The sequence below is a fragment of the Rattus norvegicus genome, chromosome 14, assembly GCF_036323735.1.
Source record: "Rattus norvegicus strain BN/NHsdMcwi chromosome 14, GRCr8, whole genome shotgun sequence".
In the NCBI taxonomy this organism is placed as follows: domain Eukaryota; kingdom Metazoa; phylum Chordata; class Mammalia; order Rodentia; family Muridae; genus Rattus; species Rattus norvegicus.
Window position 1 is genome coordinate 21,376,407 of NC_086032.1, and position 20,513 is coordinate 21,396,919.

The 20,513-nt window shown below is 36.1% G+C and overlaps 1 protein-coding gene across 1 annotated transcript; it reads left to right on the plus strand.

Annotated features, from left to right (window-relative positions):
* Nucleotides 1-2,475: 2,475 nt before the first annotated feature.
* Nucleotides 2,476-14,225, plus strand: Ugt2b1 (UDP glucuronosyltransferase 2 family, polypeptide B1). The gene is made up of 6 exons (NM_173295.2): nt 2,476-3,221; nt 4,329-4,477; nt 10,489-10,620; nt 11,715-11,802; nt 11,937-12,156; nt 13,602-14,225. Exons 1-6 carry the CDS (start codon nt 2,498-2,500, stop codon nt 13,876-13,878), a joined length of 1,590 nt encoding a protein of 529 aa, NP_775417.1. The 5' UTR covers nt 2,476-2,497; the 3' UTR covers nt 13,879-14,225.
* Nucleotides 14,226-20,513: the final 6,288 nt, after the last annotated feature.

The window sequence follows — 20,513 nt, forward strand, 5'->3', positions numbered from 1 at the left end:
TCCCTTATCCTTTTGCTGTAAACATATAAATATTCCGAAGTTATACTTTGCTGATGGTGATAGTGTTTTGTTTTAAAGCTGTCTTGAAAAGAATTTTTCCTAATTTCTCAGAATATCCATTATTAACATAAAGAACCCACCTGATTTTTGCATTTTGTGTGTGGTAGGTATAGGTCTAGTCATATGTGTCTAGTTCATTATGTGTGTCTAGTGCACATGTGTGTGGTTGTGTGGAGGTCTGAGGTTGGACGTGGGAGTCTTCTTCAATCACTTTTCATGTCTTTTCCTAAGGCAGAATCTCTCATTTGATCCCAGAACTCAACAACAAGGACTAGTCTACCTAGCTGATTTGTAGTGTGTTCCCTGTCTCCACTTCTGAGCAATGAAACACACATGGACTACCACATATGCCTGAGTTAACTCTGGTTCTCAAGCTTGAGTCAAGGTGTCAGAGAGAGAGACAGACAGACAGAAAGACTCTGGGTCCGTCTCAAACATTTGAAACCCCAAAACCACACCACCAGTGTCAAGCTTTCTCCAACAAGACCACAGCTATCTAATAGTGCCATTCTTTGGTGACGAAGCATTCAAATGAATGAGCCTATGGGGTCCTTTACTATTGTAATCACCAGAGCATGGCTACCATACATTATCAGCATCTTCACAACACATACCAATCACAGAAATGCATAACCTAGCACAATGCATATATCAAAAAGTCCAAAAATTCTGCCCCAGTATGTACATCTACATAAGTTCCTATACTTACAATTCATAGAATATGATGAGCTGGATCAGCAGGTTTGTGAGAGTCAGAATAAAAGGAAGCAGACTCCTCGTATCACTGGCATATCTAATCCAGAAACAAAGTAATAGCCATAAACATATTAATGTAGTCAAAGGGAGGAAACTTTGGTTGTACCCAAGCAGTTCTATGAAAGAACAAACATTTCTACTTTGTCTACCCTGTTTTTCCCTACTTTCCCTCTAATTAGAGACTAATGAGGAAAAGAGCATTACATGTTGTATGTCTGTGTGTGTGTGTGTGTGTGTGTGTGTGTGTGTGTGTGTGTGTCTTTCAACACCATACTTATAAAAGGAAGTTCTTTACAAACCAGGGCCTGAGTATCTGTTTCACTTACATCCACCACAACAGTCACACAAACTGCTCATCCTAGAATAACTTTGATTTTATCTGTATTTTTCACACTTTGAGATACAATTACATAAGATGATTCTTTTATGGACTCATGAGAACTAATGTCTAATATCTATCTAATAACACTACAATCAGAAAAGGCATTTTCAAAAACCAGCGACAATAACAACAACAACAAAAACCAACAAAATCAACAAAAAAACTAAAATTCAAAACTGGTGACTCCAATCAGGTGTGATATGCTGAGTCAAGGAATTTATTGGGTTTTTTACAAAAGCATGGGGGAAGAGTTACTTTCAAAAGCACTGAAGACTCAGGCAACTACATCTCTAGATGTCCAATGCCATCATGGAGAAATCCAAGCAAAGGTAAATCACTGGAGTCTCCTGGGTTATTGCATGTTGTGAATTTTATACTTAAATCAACACAAGTTGATGTCATCTGAAAGGATGGAACATTAGCACATAAAACAGATTATGGATCATTTTCTTGTTTGACAAATGATGTGGAAAGGTCCATCTCACTGTGGAGCATCCCTAGGAAAGTGATCCTGGGTGAAAGAGAGAGAACTGAGAGAACCATCAGCATAACCCAGTATTGTTCCTCCAGGGCCTCTACTTCAGGTCCTACCTTGAGGATCCTGCTTTGAATTCCTGCCTTAACTTTCCTTCATTATGGACTACAACTTTGACCTGAAAGAACCCCCATGCTCCCCAAGTTCCTTCTTTTATCATGTATCTCATGATAAAAGAAACCTTAAAATGACACACTTGAAGGCATGTCCACCAAAGAATATCCAGGATGCACGTAATCATGTGTTGTGTAGTAGAAGAGAAGTATTGTAAGATGTCTTTGTTTCTGGAACATTTTAGGATCACCTCCTTTTTCCAAGAGGAAATGTGGCAACTTGATAGACCTAGCAACATAACAATGAACTATGTATATCAAAATTTTTAAAACACACCAAAGTCTAAAAGAGGTGATTCACACATATGCTTGTTTGATCTTCACTGCTATGTAAGAACATTTAAGAAATAAGAGCTTTCATCTGTGATTTTTACATGACTCTAACACGTTATAATCAACAGATGATGTTTGCACATGAGAAGTGATTCAATTTTGGCTGAATAGAATCAGGGACAAAAAAGACAAATAAACTCTGTTAACCTTGAGCTCATGTTCCATGCTTGTATTTACACATGGCGTAACATCATTGCACTCATCTAATCGGTGATGGTTTAAAAGTTATATATTAATTTCTTGGGTGACTGAACTTTCATAAAAAACATGAATATCTACAATGAACGACAGATATCAAAAGCATTCCATTTCTGCAAGATGTCTATGAAACAGACTTCAGTGTTTCTGTTGATACAGCTCATATGCTACTTTAGACCTGGAGCCTGTGGAAAAGTGCTAGTGTGGCCCACAGAATACAGCCACTGGATTAATATAAAGATAATTCTGAATGAACTTGCCCAGAGAGGTCATGAAGTCACGGTTCTTGTATCTTCGGCTTCCATTCTCATTGAGCCTACCAAGGAATCTTCTATTAATTTTGAGATTTACTCTGTACCTTTGAGTAAAAGTGATCTTGAATATAGTTTTGCAAAATGGATAGATGAATGGACACGTGATTTTGAAACACTCTCGATTTGGACATATTATTCAAAAATGCAAAAAGTCTTCAATGAATATTCTGATGTCGTTGAAAATTTATGCAAAGCACTCATTTGGAACAAGAGTCTTATGAAAAAACTCCAAGGATCTCAATTTGATGTCATTCTCGCAGATGCTGTGGGTCCCTGTGGTGAGCTGCTAGCAGAACTGCTTAAGACACCTTTAGTGTACAGTCTCCGCTTCTGTCCTGGATACAGATGTGAAAAGTTCAGTGGGGGACTTCCACTGCCTCCTTCCTATGTGCCTGTTGTTCTTTCAGAATTAAGTGACCGCATGACATTTGTGGAAAGAGTGAAGAATATGTTGCAGATGCTGTATTTTGACTTTTGGTTTCAACCATTTAAAGAGAAGTCCTGGAGTCAGTTTTACAGTGATGTTCTAGGTAAACTGTGCCTTTCTTTGTTACTGTGAAGTCCTGACTTGATGTTTCTTTGAATTAAAAAGTGTAGAGGTGAATATAAAGGCAAAGAATGAGATTCTTAATTGTGAGTTGATAAAGTAAAAATAGAAAACAATAAGATATCTTCAAAACAAGTCAAAATGCTATAGAGTAACTGAGCAGAACACTCCAAAAATTACTATCCATGTAAACTGAGACAAAGATTTCTCTTAGTAATCACTAGATCTACTCTAAGTTTGTCTTAGTAAAAGAAACTCCAAGTTTCTCGAATGCTTTAATGACTGTAGATGCGAACACTAAAGAGTCATTATATACCACCACAACTATCTGTGTAGCACAGAAGGAAACATGTTCCCTTATACAAATTACTCACTTGCAAATGATGAAAAAACTCCAAGGAGCTAAGTTTGATGTTATTCACCTAGAATATCACGACAGGTTTTCTCACAATTAAATCATATCACTAGAACCAGAAACAGTCAAGGCATCTTAGTTTTCTTCGAGTTTCAGATGTCTCAGATCCATAAAACTTAAATCTTAAAGCCTTAAATCTTGTAGCAAATTGCATATTTTTATTTTTTAGAATGTCTTTCCATTAAATAAAATAGTACCTAAATTAATAGGAGAAAGAATTTAAAGGTTAACTATTTGTGGAAATATCCAGGTGTAACTTTGACATATACAACTAAGTTAGTATTACTTGTCTCTTCTAATAGGCACAGCACAGTAGTGATAAAAAGAAACTTAGTCATAAACTGCAGATTATCACAGTGCATTTCAAGAATCAGAAATCAAAAGAATAGCTACTAAAATGTATAAAGTAGATGAAATATTCTACAAAAGTTGATTTTCTAAGCATTTTCAAGCTTTTTTGCAAGGAACAAAATGTTCCAAATTCATTGGTGTAACTTTAGAAAACAATGTAATTGACAAACAATTAGTATTTATGTTAATACATTTATATCATAAATCAAAATTGGAACATTTTCGTCTGCTTGCTACATGATCTCATCCATTTCCAGACATCACATGCTACATTCCAGAAAAACTCTTTTCACCATTGAGTATTTTTATCTGTTTTGGATGCAGGTAGACCCACAACATTAACTGAGATGATGGGGAAGGCAGATATATGGCTCATTCGAACCTTCTGGGACTTGGAATTTCCACACCCATTCTTACCTAATTTTGACTTTGTTGGAGGACTCCATTGCAAACCAGCCAAACCACTGCCTAGGGTAACATTGGATTGTTTTCCTTGATAAACTGTTCGTCCTTTATCATTCTTTATTTGTTTTTACAAAGAGGATAGTTTATTTTAATTATTAATATTTATCTTTAATCTTTTTTTACAGTCCAGTAATTATCCCCCTTCTGGACCACCCTCGTTCCATCCTCCTCCTCCCTTTCTCCAAGAGTATGTATGCCAGGAGCCTCCTGGCATGGAGAGGATAGTGTCAGGGGTGCAGGAGGGAACAAAGTAAGACTCTGGTGTGGCTTTAAAGCCTGATGGTCTCCTGACATTCTAACTCTCTACCTGTTCAGAAACACTGATGATAACTTCTAGAAAATCATACAAACTTTCTTGCTCTTTCTCATGATAAAAGGCTGCTGGCTTGGGAATCAGTACCTGTAACTTAACAACAGAGGATTGAGCAATGTGGCCTTGGTCCTATATTCGTAGGAACTGTGTGGCTCTAACTTTCAGCCTGCTAGTCAGAAGTTGCAGAAGGGATCTTTCCACATGATGTCTCCTCCTTCTTCTTCTTGTAGTCCTCCTCTACTCTCCTGGATTCTCAACTGGGATCAGACGCCCTGCCCTCTTCTCTTCTGCCCAGCTGATCGATTCTTTATTAACTAATCAAGGATGATCTAAATTATTTTATACATAACATTGAGACCAGTGATGCTTGACTGTGCCAAATTTTGGACTGCAACCAGATATCTGGGCATAAAAATTAGCACATGAATACACAGTGTAAAAAAAAAACCGTCCCCTAACACTCACCTATTGTTTTCTGCATGTGGGTGAGTCTACATGTGTCTGATGGGAGGCCTGTGCATGTTTCTTTTTACAACTAGGTCCCTTTTCTGGTATATAAGTTTCATTACTAGGAAGTGTTAGCATTTAATGGTAATTTTGTTAGATGGATGGGATTGTGAATTTAAAACTTGCCTTGAAGTAGATTTTGAGTGACATAGCACATTTTTAAATTTTATTTTGTGTTTTTTTTAAAGAGGACATCTCTCTATAGCTTAAGCTGTCCTTAAACTCATAGCAGTCCTTCTGCCTCAGTCTCCCATGTGCTGAGATTAGACCAGTCTTAATACCTCTTCTGAAACATGATGTGTAATATCAGTGATGGAGATCTTACTGTGCACAGCTTTAGATCATGATGTTTAGCAGATTGTAACTTCCATTCATGAGAAGAAACTGCACAAACCATCTCATTCCTGTCTTATCTTTATTGTATTGGAAGCTTTCTTTAAGTTACCATATTTTAGAGCGTTGTTAGTGCCCTAGATAGAAAAAAATGCTACTTCATTTGATCTTGAAGGTGTGTGAGCTGTCATTATTTAATTGGTACGGTATTTCTTTCAAATAAACAATTAAAATAGTGTTCTTTTCTTTAAAAAAATAAAGAAAAAAGAGATCATAAAGAAAAAAAAGAAGTTGCAGAAAGAAAAGGGGACACCTTGAAAAGTGATTATAGCACTTATTACTAAGTTGTAAAAGGTTTCCTATGAAAACTATCTAAGAAGATAAGTAGAAAAGTCCTAATGAGGGAAAGGAAAAAAAAATTCTTCTCCTTCTCATCATTTTGTCCTCAGTACTTACACATCTTTTCAGAATACATGACCACAAGTTAAAAAGTCCATAACAAAAAATTAAATAATAAATTTAAGTAGAAGTTTACAAGAAAAAAATGCTTACATGCATATCCATTAGGAGTAATTTTCTGGCTAAACACCATTCACATGGCTCCACAGGTTCATAGAAGGTTGAAAACCATAATTAAAATTATTAGTGAAGTTTTGTATTGATGAACCCAGTCCATATTTTATCTTCTGTCTTAGCACCTATAATAAATTTTAGTTCCCTTTTTACGACCTTTAGTTAAGTGTTTTACAACCTCTTGGATTGTGCTCTGAGAAGAAGAAAGTCTGGTTGCTATCTAAGAACAATTAACTGGTGACACATAGGAGACTGATACAGTTCTCATTGCACTTTTCACTATCAGAAAAGGAACTAAAAGAAGTCCCACTATAAAAGAGCTTAATAATCACTGATATAACTTTAGGAATTCTTATAGGATCATCATTAAGACTTAAGATGTCATCTATTTGTCTATATAGCATCACTACAAGATAATACATAGTTGTAGATCTGAAGATAAATTCTCAAAAAGGGTGGGCTATTACCTAATGATTATTATATGTGTGTAATAATGAGAAGAGCATACGAATATTAATAGCAGGAATCTTTCCAAAATAAACTCTCTTGGGCCTTGCATATAAGATGAAATCTGCAGCAGATTATATTATAATTCAAAGCAGACCATCTCTGGAAGATCATCTGCTAGTTATTCAGTTGTCCTATTAGGACCCGTGACAGATATCTTCACGCCCCACAACCTCGTGCCACCCTGTCAGACCTCCTACTCCTTAAGGCCTCCCTGGCAACTTCATCCCACTTGATGCCCTGTCTTTCTACAGGAAGAGAACTCTAGAAGTTCCCTCTCCCCAGAGTTGGGCATTTTATCTAAGGACCCTCCTTTTGAGTCCTGAGATTGTCAAAATTACCAGAAATCTAGTATAGTCTAGAAAGAAGGCCCCCTCCCACTCCCTCTGAGGCTGCGAATTTCCATTCATTCTCAAGACCCTCAGGGCTTCTCTACTGACCCTCCTCCCAATACTTGATCATTTTCCCCTTTCCCTTCCTTCTCCCCACTCCCATCCAAGTCCCTCCTTCCTCTTGCCTCTTGTGATTGCTTTGTTCTCCTTCCCAGATAAGATTGAAGTATCCTCACTTGGGCTCTTCAGTTTGTTAACCTTCTTGAGTTCTGTGGATTGGTTGTATCCTAGAGATTCTGAATCTTTGCTAATATCTACTTATTAGTGATCACATGTCATGAATGTACTTTTGGGTCTGAGTTACATCACTCAAGATGGTATTCTAGTTCTATCCATTTGCCAGCAAAACTCATGATGTCTTGTCTTACTAGCTAAATAGTATTCCATTCTATAAATGAACCACATTTTCTGTATTCATGATTCCCTTGTGAGACTTTGGGGTTGTTTCCAGATTCTGGCTATCACATTTAAGGCCTCTATGAACATAGTAGAGCACCTGACTCTATGGCATGGTGGGGCATCTTTTGGGTATATGCCCAAGAGAGGTATATCTGGGTCTTCAGGGAGATCTATTTCTAATTTTCTGAGGAATGTAAAGATTGTTTTCCAGAGCGGTTGTACCAGTTAGCAATCCGACCAGCAATCGATGAGTGTTCGTCTTTCTCTACATCCTCCCCAGCTTGTGCTGCCACTTGAGTTTTAGATCTTAGCCACCCTGACTGGTACAAGGTGGAATCTCAGGGTCATTTTGATTAGCACTTCCATGATTCTTCACCACTAATTCCAGATATTTGGTTTCATGAGAGATATAAAAAGTGGATTAGAACTCTTTGACAATTGACATATACATTATATATAGTAATGAGACATCTCTGTGTCTCATTACTGTTAAGCAAAGTGTCAAATCACTTTACAATGTGGTCAGTGATTTAAGGGTGTTTATGCAACTCATATAAAGGATTCAGTTTATCCTCACAAACACATAGTAAAAGCCAGAGTCATGCTGAACAGCTAAATAAAGAAAGAATCAATATTTGCACTAAAAAGAAATTATTTTCCACTTGAAAATATTATAGTGATAAAGAACTGTTGTAGCCAGTGTAATAAATATTATGAATTTTATTATTAGAGATAAATATGTTTGAAAAATATCCAACAGTGATCACAGGTAATATCCTAAAATCCTTATGTAGTTTCAATGACCTGGTCAATGTACAGGATGAGATTAATGAATGAAAAGAATAGAGAGAAAAACAGACAATTGAAATAACCATCACCAAGAACTCCAGACATATCTAAGCAGGCTGATGACATGGCATGCAGGGTGTGTTAGACAGCTTCATGTCTGTGTGTTACACCTCCACCCCCTTTTAACCTTACCACTTCTTTGTTTTTCACTTTCTACGTTTAAGTTTTGCTGGTATTTTGTTTTTCTCTTTGTATTTTCCATCTATAAAAGAAAACAACACTTAATCTTTCTGTGTTTGCCTTGTTGTTCAACATCATGTCCTCTAAACAATAGCTGTTTCCCTAAGATTATATACTAAATATTTTTAATATATGGATAAAATACAATTATGCATATTTACGAAACATTTCTTACATATTTATCATATGAAGAATATCTAAGCTAATTCTATATTATGGGCATTGTGATAGTGATGTAATAAACACAGTTCTGTGGATTTTTCCCTTGCAACACTCTTCCTCAGATATCACCAAAGAGTGATATACCTGAATTGTTCATATCATATTAATGTTATATATAAAGAACCTTATTTATATTTTTCATATTGGTAATGTTTTATATTCTCAACTATAATAAATGCATAAATGTTCAATTTCCATAATTTCTGTGATAACATTTTAATTTTATTACATTCATAATGACTGAATTATGATGGAATTTTTAAATATTTTGCATTTGATTTTTCTGATAGCTAAAATTATTCAAAGATTTTCATATGATTATATGAAAGAAAGGTCTGTATCCAAAGGAAGGACTTCTTTGGATCATTTACCAAAGTTTATGAAACTATTTCTTTCTTTTGATGTCAGAGAGTTTTTTCTTTACTTATTGGATATCTTATGTATTTACATATCAAATGTTATCCCCTTTCCCAGTACCCCCCTACTTCTTTGAGGATGTTTTCCCTTCCACCTGATCACTCCCACCTCACAGCCCTGGCATTCACCTACACTGGGGAATCAAGAGCCTTAGGGATTTTTTTTTAATTCACATATACTCTGAACTATTTTCAAATTATTCAACCACTCTTCAGAGGGTGTTTTCATTTTGAGGATTTTTTTCTTTGTTCTTCATAAGATTTTACTATAAAGTACTCCCATTTGTCACTTCCTAATTTATTTCCTGGGTTATTGGCTTGATGCAATATATTACTGTTATTTTTATCATAGAACTTTCTTTTCTTGTGGTTGATGATGATGATTTTCTTAATTGACAGTAGAAACAAATTTGTTATTATTCAAAATGTACTGGATTACATTTTTTCAATATGAGAATACAAAACTAAATATGAGAAAAAATAAATTTACTTATTTATTTATTTACATCCCAAATGCTGCCTCCCACTGGAAACCTTCCCTAGAGTTCCTCTTTGTCTCTGTCTCCCTCCCTTTATTACTGCTTTCCACTCACTCCTTCAATGTTCCTCCCTCTCCCCTCTCTCGAGCAAATCACAAAAATTAAAAATCAAAGAAATGGACATAAAAACAATAAGACCAAAGAGGTTCAAGAAAAAGAAAAGAAAAGAAAAAGCACACAAAAGGTAAAAAGCATGGCATTTTAGGTTGGCCAACGATTCCTGGGCTTGGGCCCTGCTCTGGGGTATGATTGATTTAACCAGTGAACATTTATTAGTGAGGGAAAAGTTCCCCTTTGTTATCAGATATCAATTGCAAATAGCTTCTTAGTAAAAAATGGAAGTCCATGACCATTTTCGACCCTTCGTGCTGGAACTTCATCTGGCTTGAACCTGTGAAGGTTTTAGACATGTTCCTACAGACTCTGTGAATTTACATTAGCATCAGTATTTTTGAACCTGAAAGGCATTAGGATGTCATCCATTCCTGCTAGCTGTTATAATCTTTCTCCCTCTTCCTCTTGTTTTGAAAAAATTCCCTTAAGGACCCTCTAAATTTCAATGACCTCTCAACAAGCAATATCTTTTTCTCCAATTTTCTTATTATGGTCAATTGTAGTATAGTACAAATGCACACTTAATGAACACTGGGTACCGAGGCAATGGATACACTGGTCTCCCTAAAATAATTCCAGGAATTACATAATTTCCTCTGGTAATGTTTGTCTCGGTAGTTGAGACAATGCTTCCCATGCAACCATTCATCTGTGATGTCATAACCATCTTCATAGGAAATGGAAGAATTTGTTCAGAGCTCTGGAGAACATGGTGTAGTGGTGTTTTCTCTGGGATCAATGGTTAAAAACCTGACTGAAGAAAAAGCCAATGTAGTTGCTTCTGCTCTTGCCCAAATTCCACAGAAGGTAAGATAAAATGTCCACGAGATAGGCAAATGTATTATAAGTCTACTGAACCCTGAAAGGATTAGGGTAAACAGTAATAAGCTCTTGTCTATGCATTTCAAACACCATTTTAAAAGGAAAGTTATGAACTGCAGAGGAAAAAATATTGACCTGGTTCTGATTTACATTATGATATGAAAAATCAAACTTAGGTCTAGCATGGTTGCGCATACCTTTCCTACTGGTACTTAAAGTAGGTCTATTCCTTCATATTTACAATGAGTTCACACTTCATGTTGATTCACAAGCTTTTCTAAGCTATGCACTATGTCACTGTCTCAACAGAAGTGAGAAGAAAAGAGAAGTAAAAGGAAGAAAGGATGGAAGGAAGGAGAAACAGAGAAGGAGGAAATACAATAATGAAGGACTGTTATGCTGGAGCCAGAAATATGCCTTGTTGATGCATTAAGAGCACAGGCTGCTCTTCTAGAGGAACTGGACTTGATTGCTAGGACTTACATAGTAGCTCATAAGTATCCCCAGCTCAATTGCCAGGAATTCTAATGTGCTCTTCAGGCCCCCAGACGAAACACTCACAGTGCATAGAATTGCATGCAGGCAAAACACCCAAATACATAAAATGAAACAAAAATTCTGAAAAGAAAGAAGATAATATCTTCTTCCCAATGATTGATGTAGAAAATATATAAGAGAAAAGATGAAAAAAGGTCATGACCCTGAAGTGAGAACAGGATTATAAAATTAGTAGCTCATCAGGGAGAATTCTGCTTCTAGCATGTGGAATGAACATGTTTGTCTGGATGGAGAAATAGACTGTAATTTTAAAATTTCATGTATTTGAAATTTGTCACTAATTATCAGACATATAGAATTAGTATGATTATATATCAACATCATGTTATTATAAAGCCACATAATGAAAGTGTATTACTATTTCAGTCTTTTAATATCTCATATTATTTAACAATTTCCCTCTCTTAAAATTTTCATAATCTGGGTAATGTTCATCTGAGTAACCTGAATTCTCCAGGAACAAATTTTACCAAAGCCTTGGAATTTCTGTAATTAAATAAGGCATTGTCTGTGTGTAACAGGTTGTATGGAGATTTGATGGTAAGAAACCAGATACCTTAGGATCTAACACTCGGCTGTACAAGTGGATCCCCCAGAATGACCTTCTTGGTAAGGCAAAGTTTAACTACAAGTTTGTGGCTATAGTAACACACTTTCTTGAGAATAGCACACTTCTGAGTCTTCATATTTTCCTCTCTTAAATATTATGGTCAATAATTATGTCAAACTTCTTCTCATTGCAGGTCATCCAAAAACCAAAGCTTTTGTAGCTCATGGTGGAACAAATGGCATCTATGAGGCAATCTACCATGGCATTCCTATTGTTGGTATTCCCTTGTTTGCAGATCAACCGGATAACATTAATCACATGGTAGCCAAAGGAGCTGCTGTTAGAGTTGACTTCAGCATACTGTCAACTACAGGCCTTCTCACTGCCTTGAAGATTGTCATGAATGACCCTTCGTGAGTCTGTTTGTTTGTTTGAAGTTGTTTTTTCCAAGGAAGGCTGTTTCTTTTTCTTTTTTGAAACATAATTTTACTATATAACTACAAGAGCTGCCGTGAACTCATAGATATTTGCTTGCTTCAGCCTCCTGGGTGCTGGGATTAGAAATATCTGAATTTATATTTGCTGTGAATAACTATTATTTTAAAAATATTGACAGATTCAGATGATCATCAGATTGATTTTATCCTATTTGAAGGAGGGAGAATAATTTCGAAAAATTATGTTTTTGCATATCTGAAATATGTGCTTTTTTAACAATAAAGTTACTCTAAATTTATAATTGAATCAATTAGACATGATTATTCTCAAACTATTCTATATAAAGAAATAATATTACAAATATTTATCTATTATAACAAGGACACATTTCTAAATATTATAGAAAGTACATAGTAATCATGACCCTTAATATTAATGAGTGTGTAAACATTTACCCATATTTGCTGAAGATATAAAACTTTTGGTAAATTGTATTTATTTCTATAATGATATATGATAATACTGAGTAATACTCAAGAATAAGAGACAGTATTAAATTCATACAAATACCTGGAGAACACTATTGTAATTTCAAGGTTTGCTAGAAGACAAATGTACCTAATGAGAAGGTCCTGAGTCAAAAATAACTGGAGAAAGTGCTGTTCGTTCCTACATACACAGTCTTCTAGTCCAGGAACAGAATTAAATTGTTTTCATTGTGGTGAAATTCTTGTGGAACTGTTGTACAAAGAAGAGTCATAAATAACAAAGTGTTTTTAGAAGAAGAACCTAGTTATAAACAGATACATAGGAGAGGAAAAAAAACTAGAGAGGAGATATCGAACATGACATATGACCTGGAAAAAGTTCTATGGCTACTTCCCTTCTTGGTCTTATATCATGAGTTACATGTTACACAAAAACACACACACACAAACAAACACACACAAACATACACACACACAAACATACACACACACAAACATACAAACACATACACACAAGTTTTGTGTGTCCTTACTAAGTTTCTCTTAACAATTAATATAGCTCAACTGCAAAATTCAAATGAAAAATAAATTTCTATGAGGAATAAAGCAAAATCAAGACCATGTGTAACTGAGATGTTGGTGTTCACTGTTAAATTCATTACTTGGAAGTGGATGCAGGAGTTCACTAAGAACATCAAGACCAGTGTCAGCTACATACCAAGTTCATAATTACCCTGTGCTAAACAAAACTGTTTCACTGTCTTTCCTGTCACTCAACTCTCCTCTGCCACCACCTGAAACAAAACACTTGAGTGGGAAGTATACATGATTTATTTTAAGTTGCTTGTGAGACTTTTCCCTAAAACAACAAATGTTGTTAAGTCATCAAATTGCCTCCTCTTTAATCTTAGTTGTATACATTGTCCCTTCAGCTATAAGGAGAATGCCATGAGATTATCCAGAATCCACCATGATCAGCCAGTGAAGCCCCTGGACCGAGCCGTCTTCTGGATCGAGTATGTCATGCGTCACAAAGGAGCCAAGCACCTCCGCTCAACTCTGCATGACCTTAGCTGGTTCCAGTACCACTCTCTGGATGTCATTGGGTTCCTATTGCTCTGTGTGGTAGGTGTGGTATTCATCATCACAAAATTCTGCCTCTTTTGTTGCCGTAAGACTGCTAACATGGGAAAGAAGAAGAAAGAGTAGCATCATAAAGGCTGAAGCAGAGCCCTGAGAGATGAGCCTCTGCCAGCTGCTTCCAGCAGGAACCTGTTGTCATGCCAGTGCCTTCCCTCTAAAAGAAGACAGCGTTGGGACCTCATTGAACATGGCTCCAATGAATTCACTATGTTCTGAAGACATGCAAGATTTCATGCCAAATATATATTCAGTGCTAAAAAAACAAAATCCTGTGTTCAGTTTAGAATGTTTTGATGTAGCTGAGAAGCTTTGCCCAACAACAATAACTGAAGCTACTGTAGTTCATAAAGTTCACATGGCTTTATAGCCTTTGCAAAACATATCTATAAATCAATTACTTTTTGAAAATACCCAGCCTGCTTTGTCTTCATTTAGTAGACTATTTTTCTCTCCTTCTTTTCTTTTTTTTCTTTCTTTTTGTAGCTGCTCACTTTTGAAATAGCATCATTTTTCAATCAGCATAAGGAAAGCCATTATCTCTGATTATTCTGGGGGATACCAACTTGCTATCATTTATTTTCTAAAAGCCCTATGATGGACGGTACCCTCCTTTAATCAAAAGCAAATTCAAACAAGAATATCCAAACAATTATTCTTACTGTGCCTGAAATAAATTCTAGTACTTGGGAGTTCTATGACTTGGCAAGGTTATTAATTTACTTTCCATCTTGTCTCTTATTCACAACTCTCCTAAACAATGCAATTCACACTATGTCTTTTGGAGAAAACTTAAGCGGCCAAATGTACCATATTCTCTCACATCGAAAGTACGCATCAAAGAGATGATCATATTTTTAAGTGACATCACCAAGCTCATAGTCTATTTCAAACATCCCCCACAGACTCACAATCTGCTTTGGTGATTTAGTTTGATTATTTATACATAATTTCTTACCTTGGTTCAGTAAAATATTAAAATATTTCCTTATGTTCAACCTACTGCTATGCACTTGCCTCTCCCAATATGTCCCAATGCCAACTTCCTGTTCCATTATTCTATTTTTAATTAACCAGTAAGTGCAATTAGTGCTGTGTCTATACATGCATTTGATAAAGAGCAGATATCACTGGAACATGAGCAATGTACCAGTGGCCACCTCTCTCCATAAAAATAATTCATACTCTCCTAGAATCTATGATTGCCACTAGGTCTGTACTTATGTATGGAGTGTTAAGCGCTCCTCCCCATTCATTCTGGAATTTTGGCTACTTTATCTTATACAAGTCATGTGCAGGTCACAGAGCCTTTGAGTTTATGAATGCGATAATCATGGCATATTCAGGAGAAAGGGTTTCATTGCACACCTCCTCCTCATCAGATTCTTATATTCTTTTCCCATATTTTTGCAGTATCCCCTGAATCTTTGTTTAGAGCCTTATCATCCTCAGCCTTTGACAAATTATAAGTCTCTCAGTTGATTGGTGCTCACTACAATAAAGGACTTCCTGACAGTGGCTGAAAATGATGCCAATTGATGAGTATTAAAAAATATTCTGAAGGTAAATTGCCAACATGACAACTTAGCAAAATAGCAGTAGTAGGTACCAAGCTGTATTTTTTTTCTTGACTTTTTACCAGGTTTACAGTATTGGTTATTTCTTTTAGCAGAGCTTGTCCCAAGTCCAGTTGGAAAATATATGTTATCCATCTGGGTTAGCTTCAGTTCCCAACTTGAAAAAACTTAGAGTCATCTCAGAGGAAAGTTTACTGGGATGATTTAAATGATGTGGGGTGTGGGGTTTAGTCTGCTGTCGACAGGAATATCCCTAGGAAAGGGGTCCTGGATTGAACGAGATACCTAAATAAGGATTTAGCTCAGAGTCATCCAACAAAAAAGTAGCTATTGCCAGGAACAATCACTGAGCTTAACTGTGGTTCACAATATTTGCATGGGCATAAAGACTTTGCAAAACTCCTCTAAATATCAATTATGCTTTCAAATGCCAGGTCTGCTCTGACAACACTTGGTGAATAGTGTTTCTTCCTTTTTTTACTGCTCATAAATAATAATGTTCATGTGACACATTTTTTAAATAAACTGTCTTTCCCATCAATATAAGGAAAGTCCTTCTTTATGCTTATTTTATAGAACTACACCTCATCCAAATCCAAATTTATATGCTAGTTATATCAATTACTGCTTTTATATACCCAGCATATTTCACTTCTGTTGAGGTTCGTAAAAATCCTGGTTCACTCTACATCAGAAATAAAATACCAAATGCCATTATGAAAGGTTAGGGGGCTGGGGATTTAGCTCAGTGGTAGAGCACTTACCTAGGAAGCGCAAGGCCCTGGGTTCGGTCCCCAGCTCCGAAAAAAAAGAACCAAAAAAAAAAAAAAAAAAAAAAGAAAGGTTAGAACACTTCTTCATTGCTCCTTCATTGAAAACTCACACCCCAGTATATTATGATTTTCCTGGACATATACCATACCTTAGTCTTCTTTTTGTTCTCACTCCATAAAACAATGCAATACATAGGGCATAGTGTTTGAATGAATCCACAAATATAGTTCTATAATCCTGGTGTAAATTCTGAGTTGCTCATAAGTAGGATACGATTCCAAATATAAAATCAGATCTGTACTAATCTGATATCATATCTAATTCAGATATAACTTAATAGTGATAGTGCTATTCTAGAATTGGAAAGAATGACTCTAGTCACAGTGTGATTTCTATATTCTGATGATGTGCTTTCAATTAAAAGAAAAGTATTCTACCTCATGGGCCTGAGTTGGCAGGATCACAAGATGTAGATAACCTTTATGACAACAAAATAAAAAAGAGAATTGAAACTGGCCAAGGGTTCTATAGATTTCGAAACAGATTATGGCAGAGCACCAGGTACAGGACCTAGCTTTAAAGGCAACACTGGCAAGAAAAACCTTTGTGAAGCAGGGTCAACAGAGTATTTTATTTCAAAGGGAGTAACTTAAATTACAACAGAAGCAGGCTCTGGCTTCTGCCAATATTTGTATCCAATACAATCCTGAGCTGAAACCAAAGTACACCTTAGATGAAATCAAATGGGTTCCTGCTGATGAACCCATTCCAAGGTTTACTTTCAACAAACACTTTCTGCCTTAATTAGAGCTTTATTCCAGGCTCTGCTCCTCTAGAATTTAAAGGCATATTCCTACATTAATTTCCATACCATGGTTTTTATTGTAAAGAAATGTCTTCATAAGATATTCTAGCCCCTCTCCAAGCCTACTTGCTAAGAATTACATTTTAAGTCCATATCTTTAAATCTTATATATATTCTCACAACATATATGTGTGTCCATACTACATGCATGCTTGGTACATAGAATATGGCACAGGATACCCTGGAACCAGAGTTACAGTTGTCTACGAATCCTACAACTCTAATTGGGTTCTCTGGAAAGGTAGACAGTGCTCTTGACTTTTGACAGTGGCGTCAACACTGCAGCCTCAGGGTTTGAAATGAAACTTGTTTATCTCCTTATTTTTCTTCTTTTATACATCTTTGTGTTTGTTTACTCCTGTACTTGAAACAGAATCTCACTAGGACTCTGGCTGTCCTCAAACTCTCTATATAGGCCAGATTAGCCATGAACTCATAGAGATCTACTTGTATCTACCTGCTGAGTGCCTGGCTAACATAAACTTTCTTTCTAAATTATTTTAGCTAACAAAAAGCAATAAAATAAATAGACTTTTTAAAAGTAGGTAGGCATGGTGGTACAGACCTTTAAGACCAGCACTCCAGTAGCAAGGATCACTGAACTCCAGGCCAGTGTGGCCTAGAGAGCAAGTTCCAGAAATACAGGACTATACAGAGAATCCCTGTCTGAAAAATTATAAAATAAATATAAAAGTAAAATAAATAACTTTTTTATGTATGGATACATATGATATAGATTAGACATATATAGACGTATATATACATATAAATATACATCATATACATTTACTTATAGATTAGAGCTATAGATATAGATATAGAGATACAGATACAGATACAGATACGGGTACAGATACAGATACGGATACAGATGAAGATATAGATATAGATATAAATATTGATATATATTGATATGGATATGGAGATGGATATAGATAGAGATGTAGATATAGATATAGATGATATAGATATGAATATGATATAAATATAGATGTAGATATAGATATAGATGATATAGATATGGATTTGGATATAGATATATATTATATAGATATAGATGTAGATGTAGATGTAGATGTAGCTGTAGCTGTAGCTGTAGCTGTAGCTGTAGATGTAGATGTAGATAGATGATATATAGATATAGATATAGATATAGATATAGATATAGATATAGATATAGATATAGATATAGATATAGATATAGATATAGATATATCCACCACTCTCTTAGCTCCTAGTCTCCAGGAGCTAGTCTTATGCTCTGAATCATCATCTCAGGACTGAGTTGAGAATTTCAGGTAATGCATTTTAATTCCAGATATATCCCTGTTCCCTAGTTACCCAACAATGTATGCTTTTTCACATTAAGCATGCTCAATGTATACTGCCCATATATCTTGAATATGTAGCCTGGCATTAGACTATGATAGAGTTAAGAAAGGTAATATTCTTTTCTTTTTTAATATCTAAGACATAGGTGGAAACTAAACTTGCTAGTTATTATTCTACCTTTCAACATTTTTTTGCATCTTTATTAACTTGAGAATTTTTTATTTACATTTCGATTGTTATTCCCCTTCCTGGTTTCCGAGCCAACATCCCCCTAACCCCTCCACCTCCCTTCTCTAGGGGTGTTTCCCATCATTCCCCCATTAATGCCCTCCCCACAACAATCATGTTCACTGGGAATTCAGTCTTCGCAGGGTCAAGGGCTTCCGCTTCCACTGGTGCTCTTACTAGGCTATTCATTTCTACCTATGCAGTTGGAGTCCAGGGTCAGTCCATGTACAGTCTTTGGGTAGTGGCTTAGTCCCTGAAAGCTCTGGTTGATTGGCATTGTTGTTCATATGAGATCTCAAGGCCCTTAAAGCTCTTTCAGTAGTTTCTAAGATTCCTTCAACAGAGGTCAGGTTCTCACTTCAGTGGTTTAATGATGGCATTCGCCTATGTATTTGCTGTATTCTGGCTGTGTCTCTCAGGAGAGTTCTACATCTGGTCCCTGTTGGCCTGCACTTATTTGCTTCATCCATCTTATCTAGTTTACTGGCTGTATATGTATGGACCACATGAGGGGCAGGCTCTGAATGGGTGTTCCTTCTGACTCTGTTCTAAACTTTGCCTCCCTATTCCCTCCCAAGGGTATTCTTGTTCCCCCTTTAAAGAAGGAGTGAAGCTTGCCCATTTTGGTCATCCTTCTTGAGTTTCATGTGTTCTGTGCATCTAGAGTAATTCAAGATTTTGGACTAATATTCAATTATCAATGAGTTTTTCTGTGATTGGGTTACCTCACTCAGGATGATATTTTCCAGTTCTATTCATTTGCCTATGAATTTCATAAAGTCATTGTTTTTGATAGCTGAGTAATATTCCATTGTGTAGATGTACCACATTTTCTGTATCCATTCCTCTGTTGAAGGGCATCTGGGTTCTTTCCAGCTTCTGGCTATTATAAATAAAGCTGCTATGAACATAGTGGAGCAAGTGTCTTTTTTATAAGTTGGGGCATCTTTTGGGTATATGCCCAAGAGAGGTATAGCTGGATCCTCAGGTAGTTCAATGTCCAATTTTCTGAGGAACCTTCAGACTGATTTCAAGAATGGTTGTACCAGTCTGCAATCCTACTAACAATGGAGGAGTGTTCCTCTTTCTCCACATCCTCGCCAGCACTTGTTTTCATTTGCATTTCCCTTATGACTAAAGATGTTGAACATTTCTTAAGGTGTTTCTAAGCCATTCAAGTTCATTATTTTTTTAAACATATATATATATATATACACATATACATATACATATATATGTATATGTATATTCTGAGTCCTGGTTTTAGCATTTGCCCTCCAGTGGCTGTAACTATCCCATATCTGTTTGCTTTGGTAGGTACAAGTTATACTTTAACTGACTGATAACTACTCTTTCTATATCTGTAAGACCTAAGCAGGCACCCTTTGGAAGGCAGATCTGAAGTTAACTAACGTGTCTGTGAAAATGACAGCGGCCCTGCTCCTGATATAGCTGAGCATCTTCTTTGGATACGGGACTCTGGAGAAGGTGCTGGTGTGACCATTACAGTTCAGCCATTGGCTCAACTTAAGGACAATCTAGATGAACCTCTTAAGAAGGGACATAAAGAGATGGTTCTGAGATCTTCAGACTCTTTTCCTTATGAGGTGGACAATACATCTGCTATTGAAATTGAGACATTCTCTACATCATACTCTTTATCTGAGGTAGAGGATTATGTCTATGATCCACTCAGGAAATATATTTGCGTGCTGCCAAAGCAGTTGTTTTGGAAATATTTTTAATGTTGTAAGAAATATTTTGGGTAGATTCATATTATTTTGAGTGTAAATATGTAAAGCTGAAGATTTAACAAGGAACTCACGGCAAAGCTGAAGAAATATAGCTTTGATGTCATTGCAGCAGATGCCTTCATACCCTTTGGTGACCTGCTAGCCAAGATTCTCAAAATATCCTTAGTGTACAGT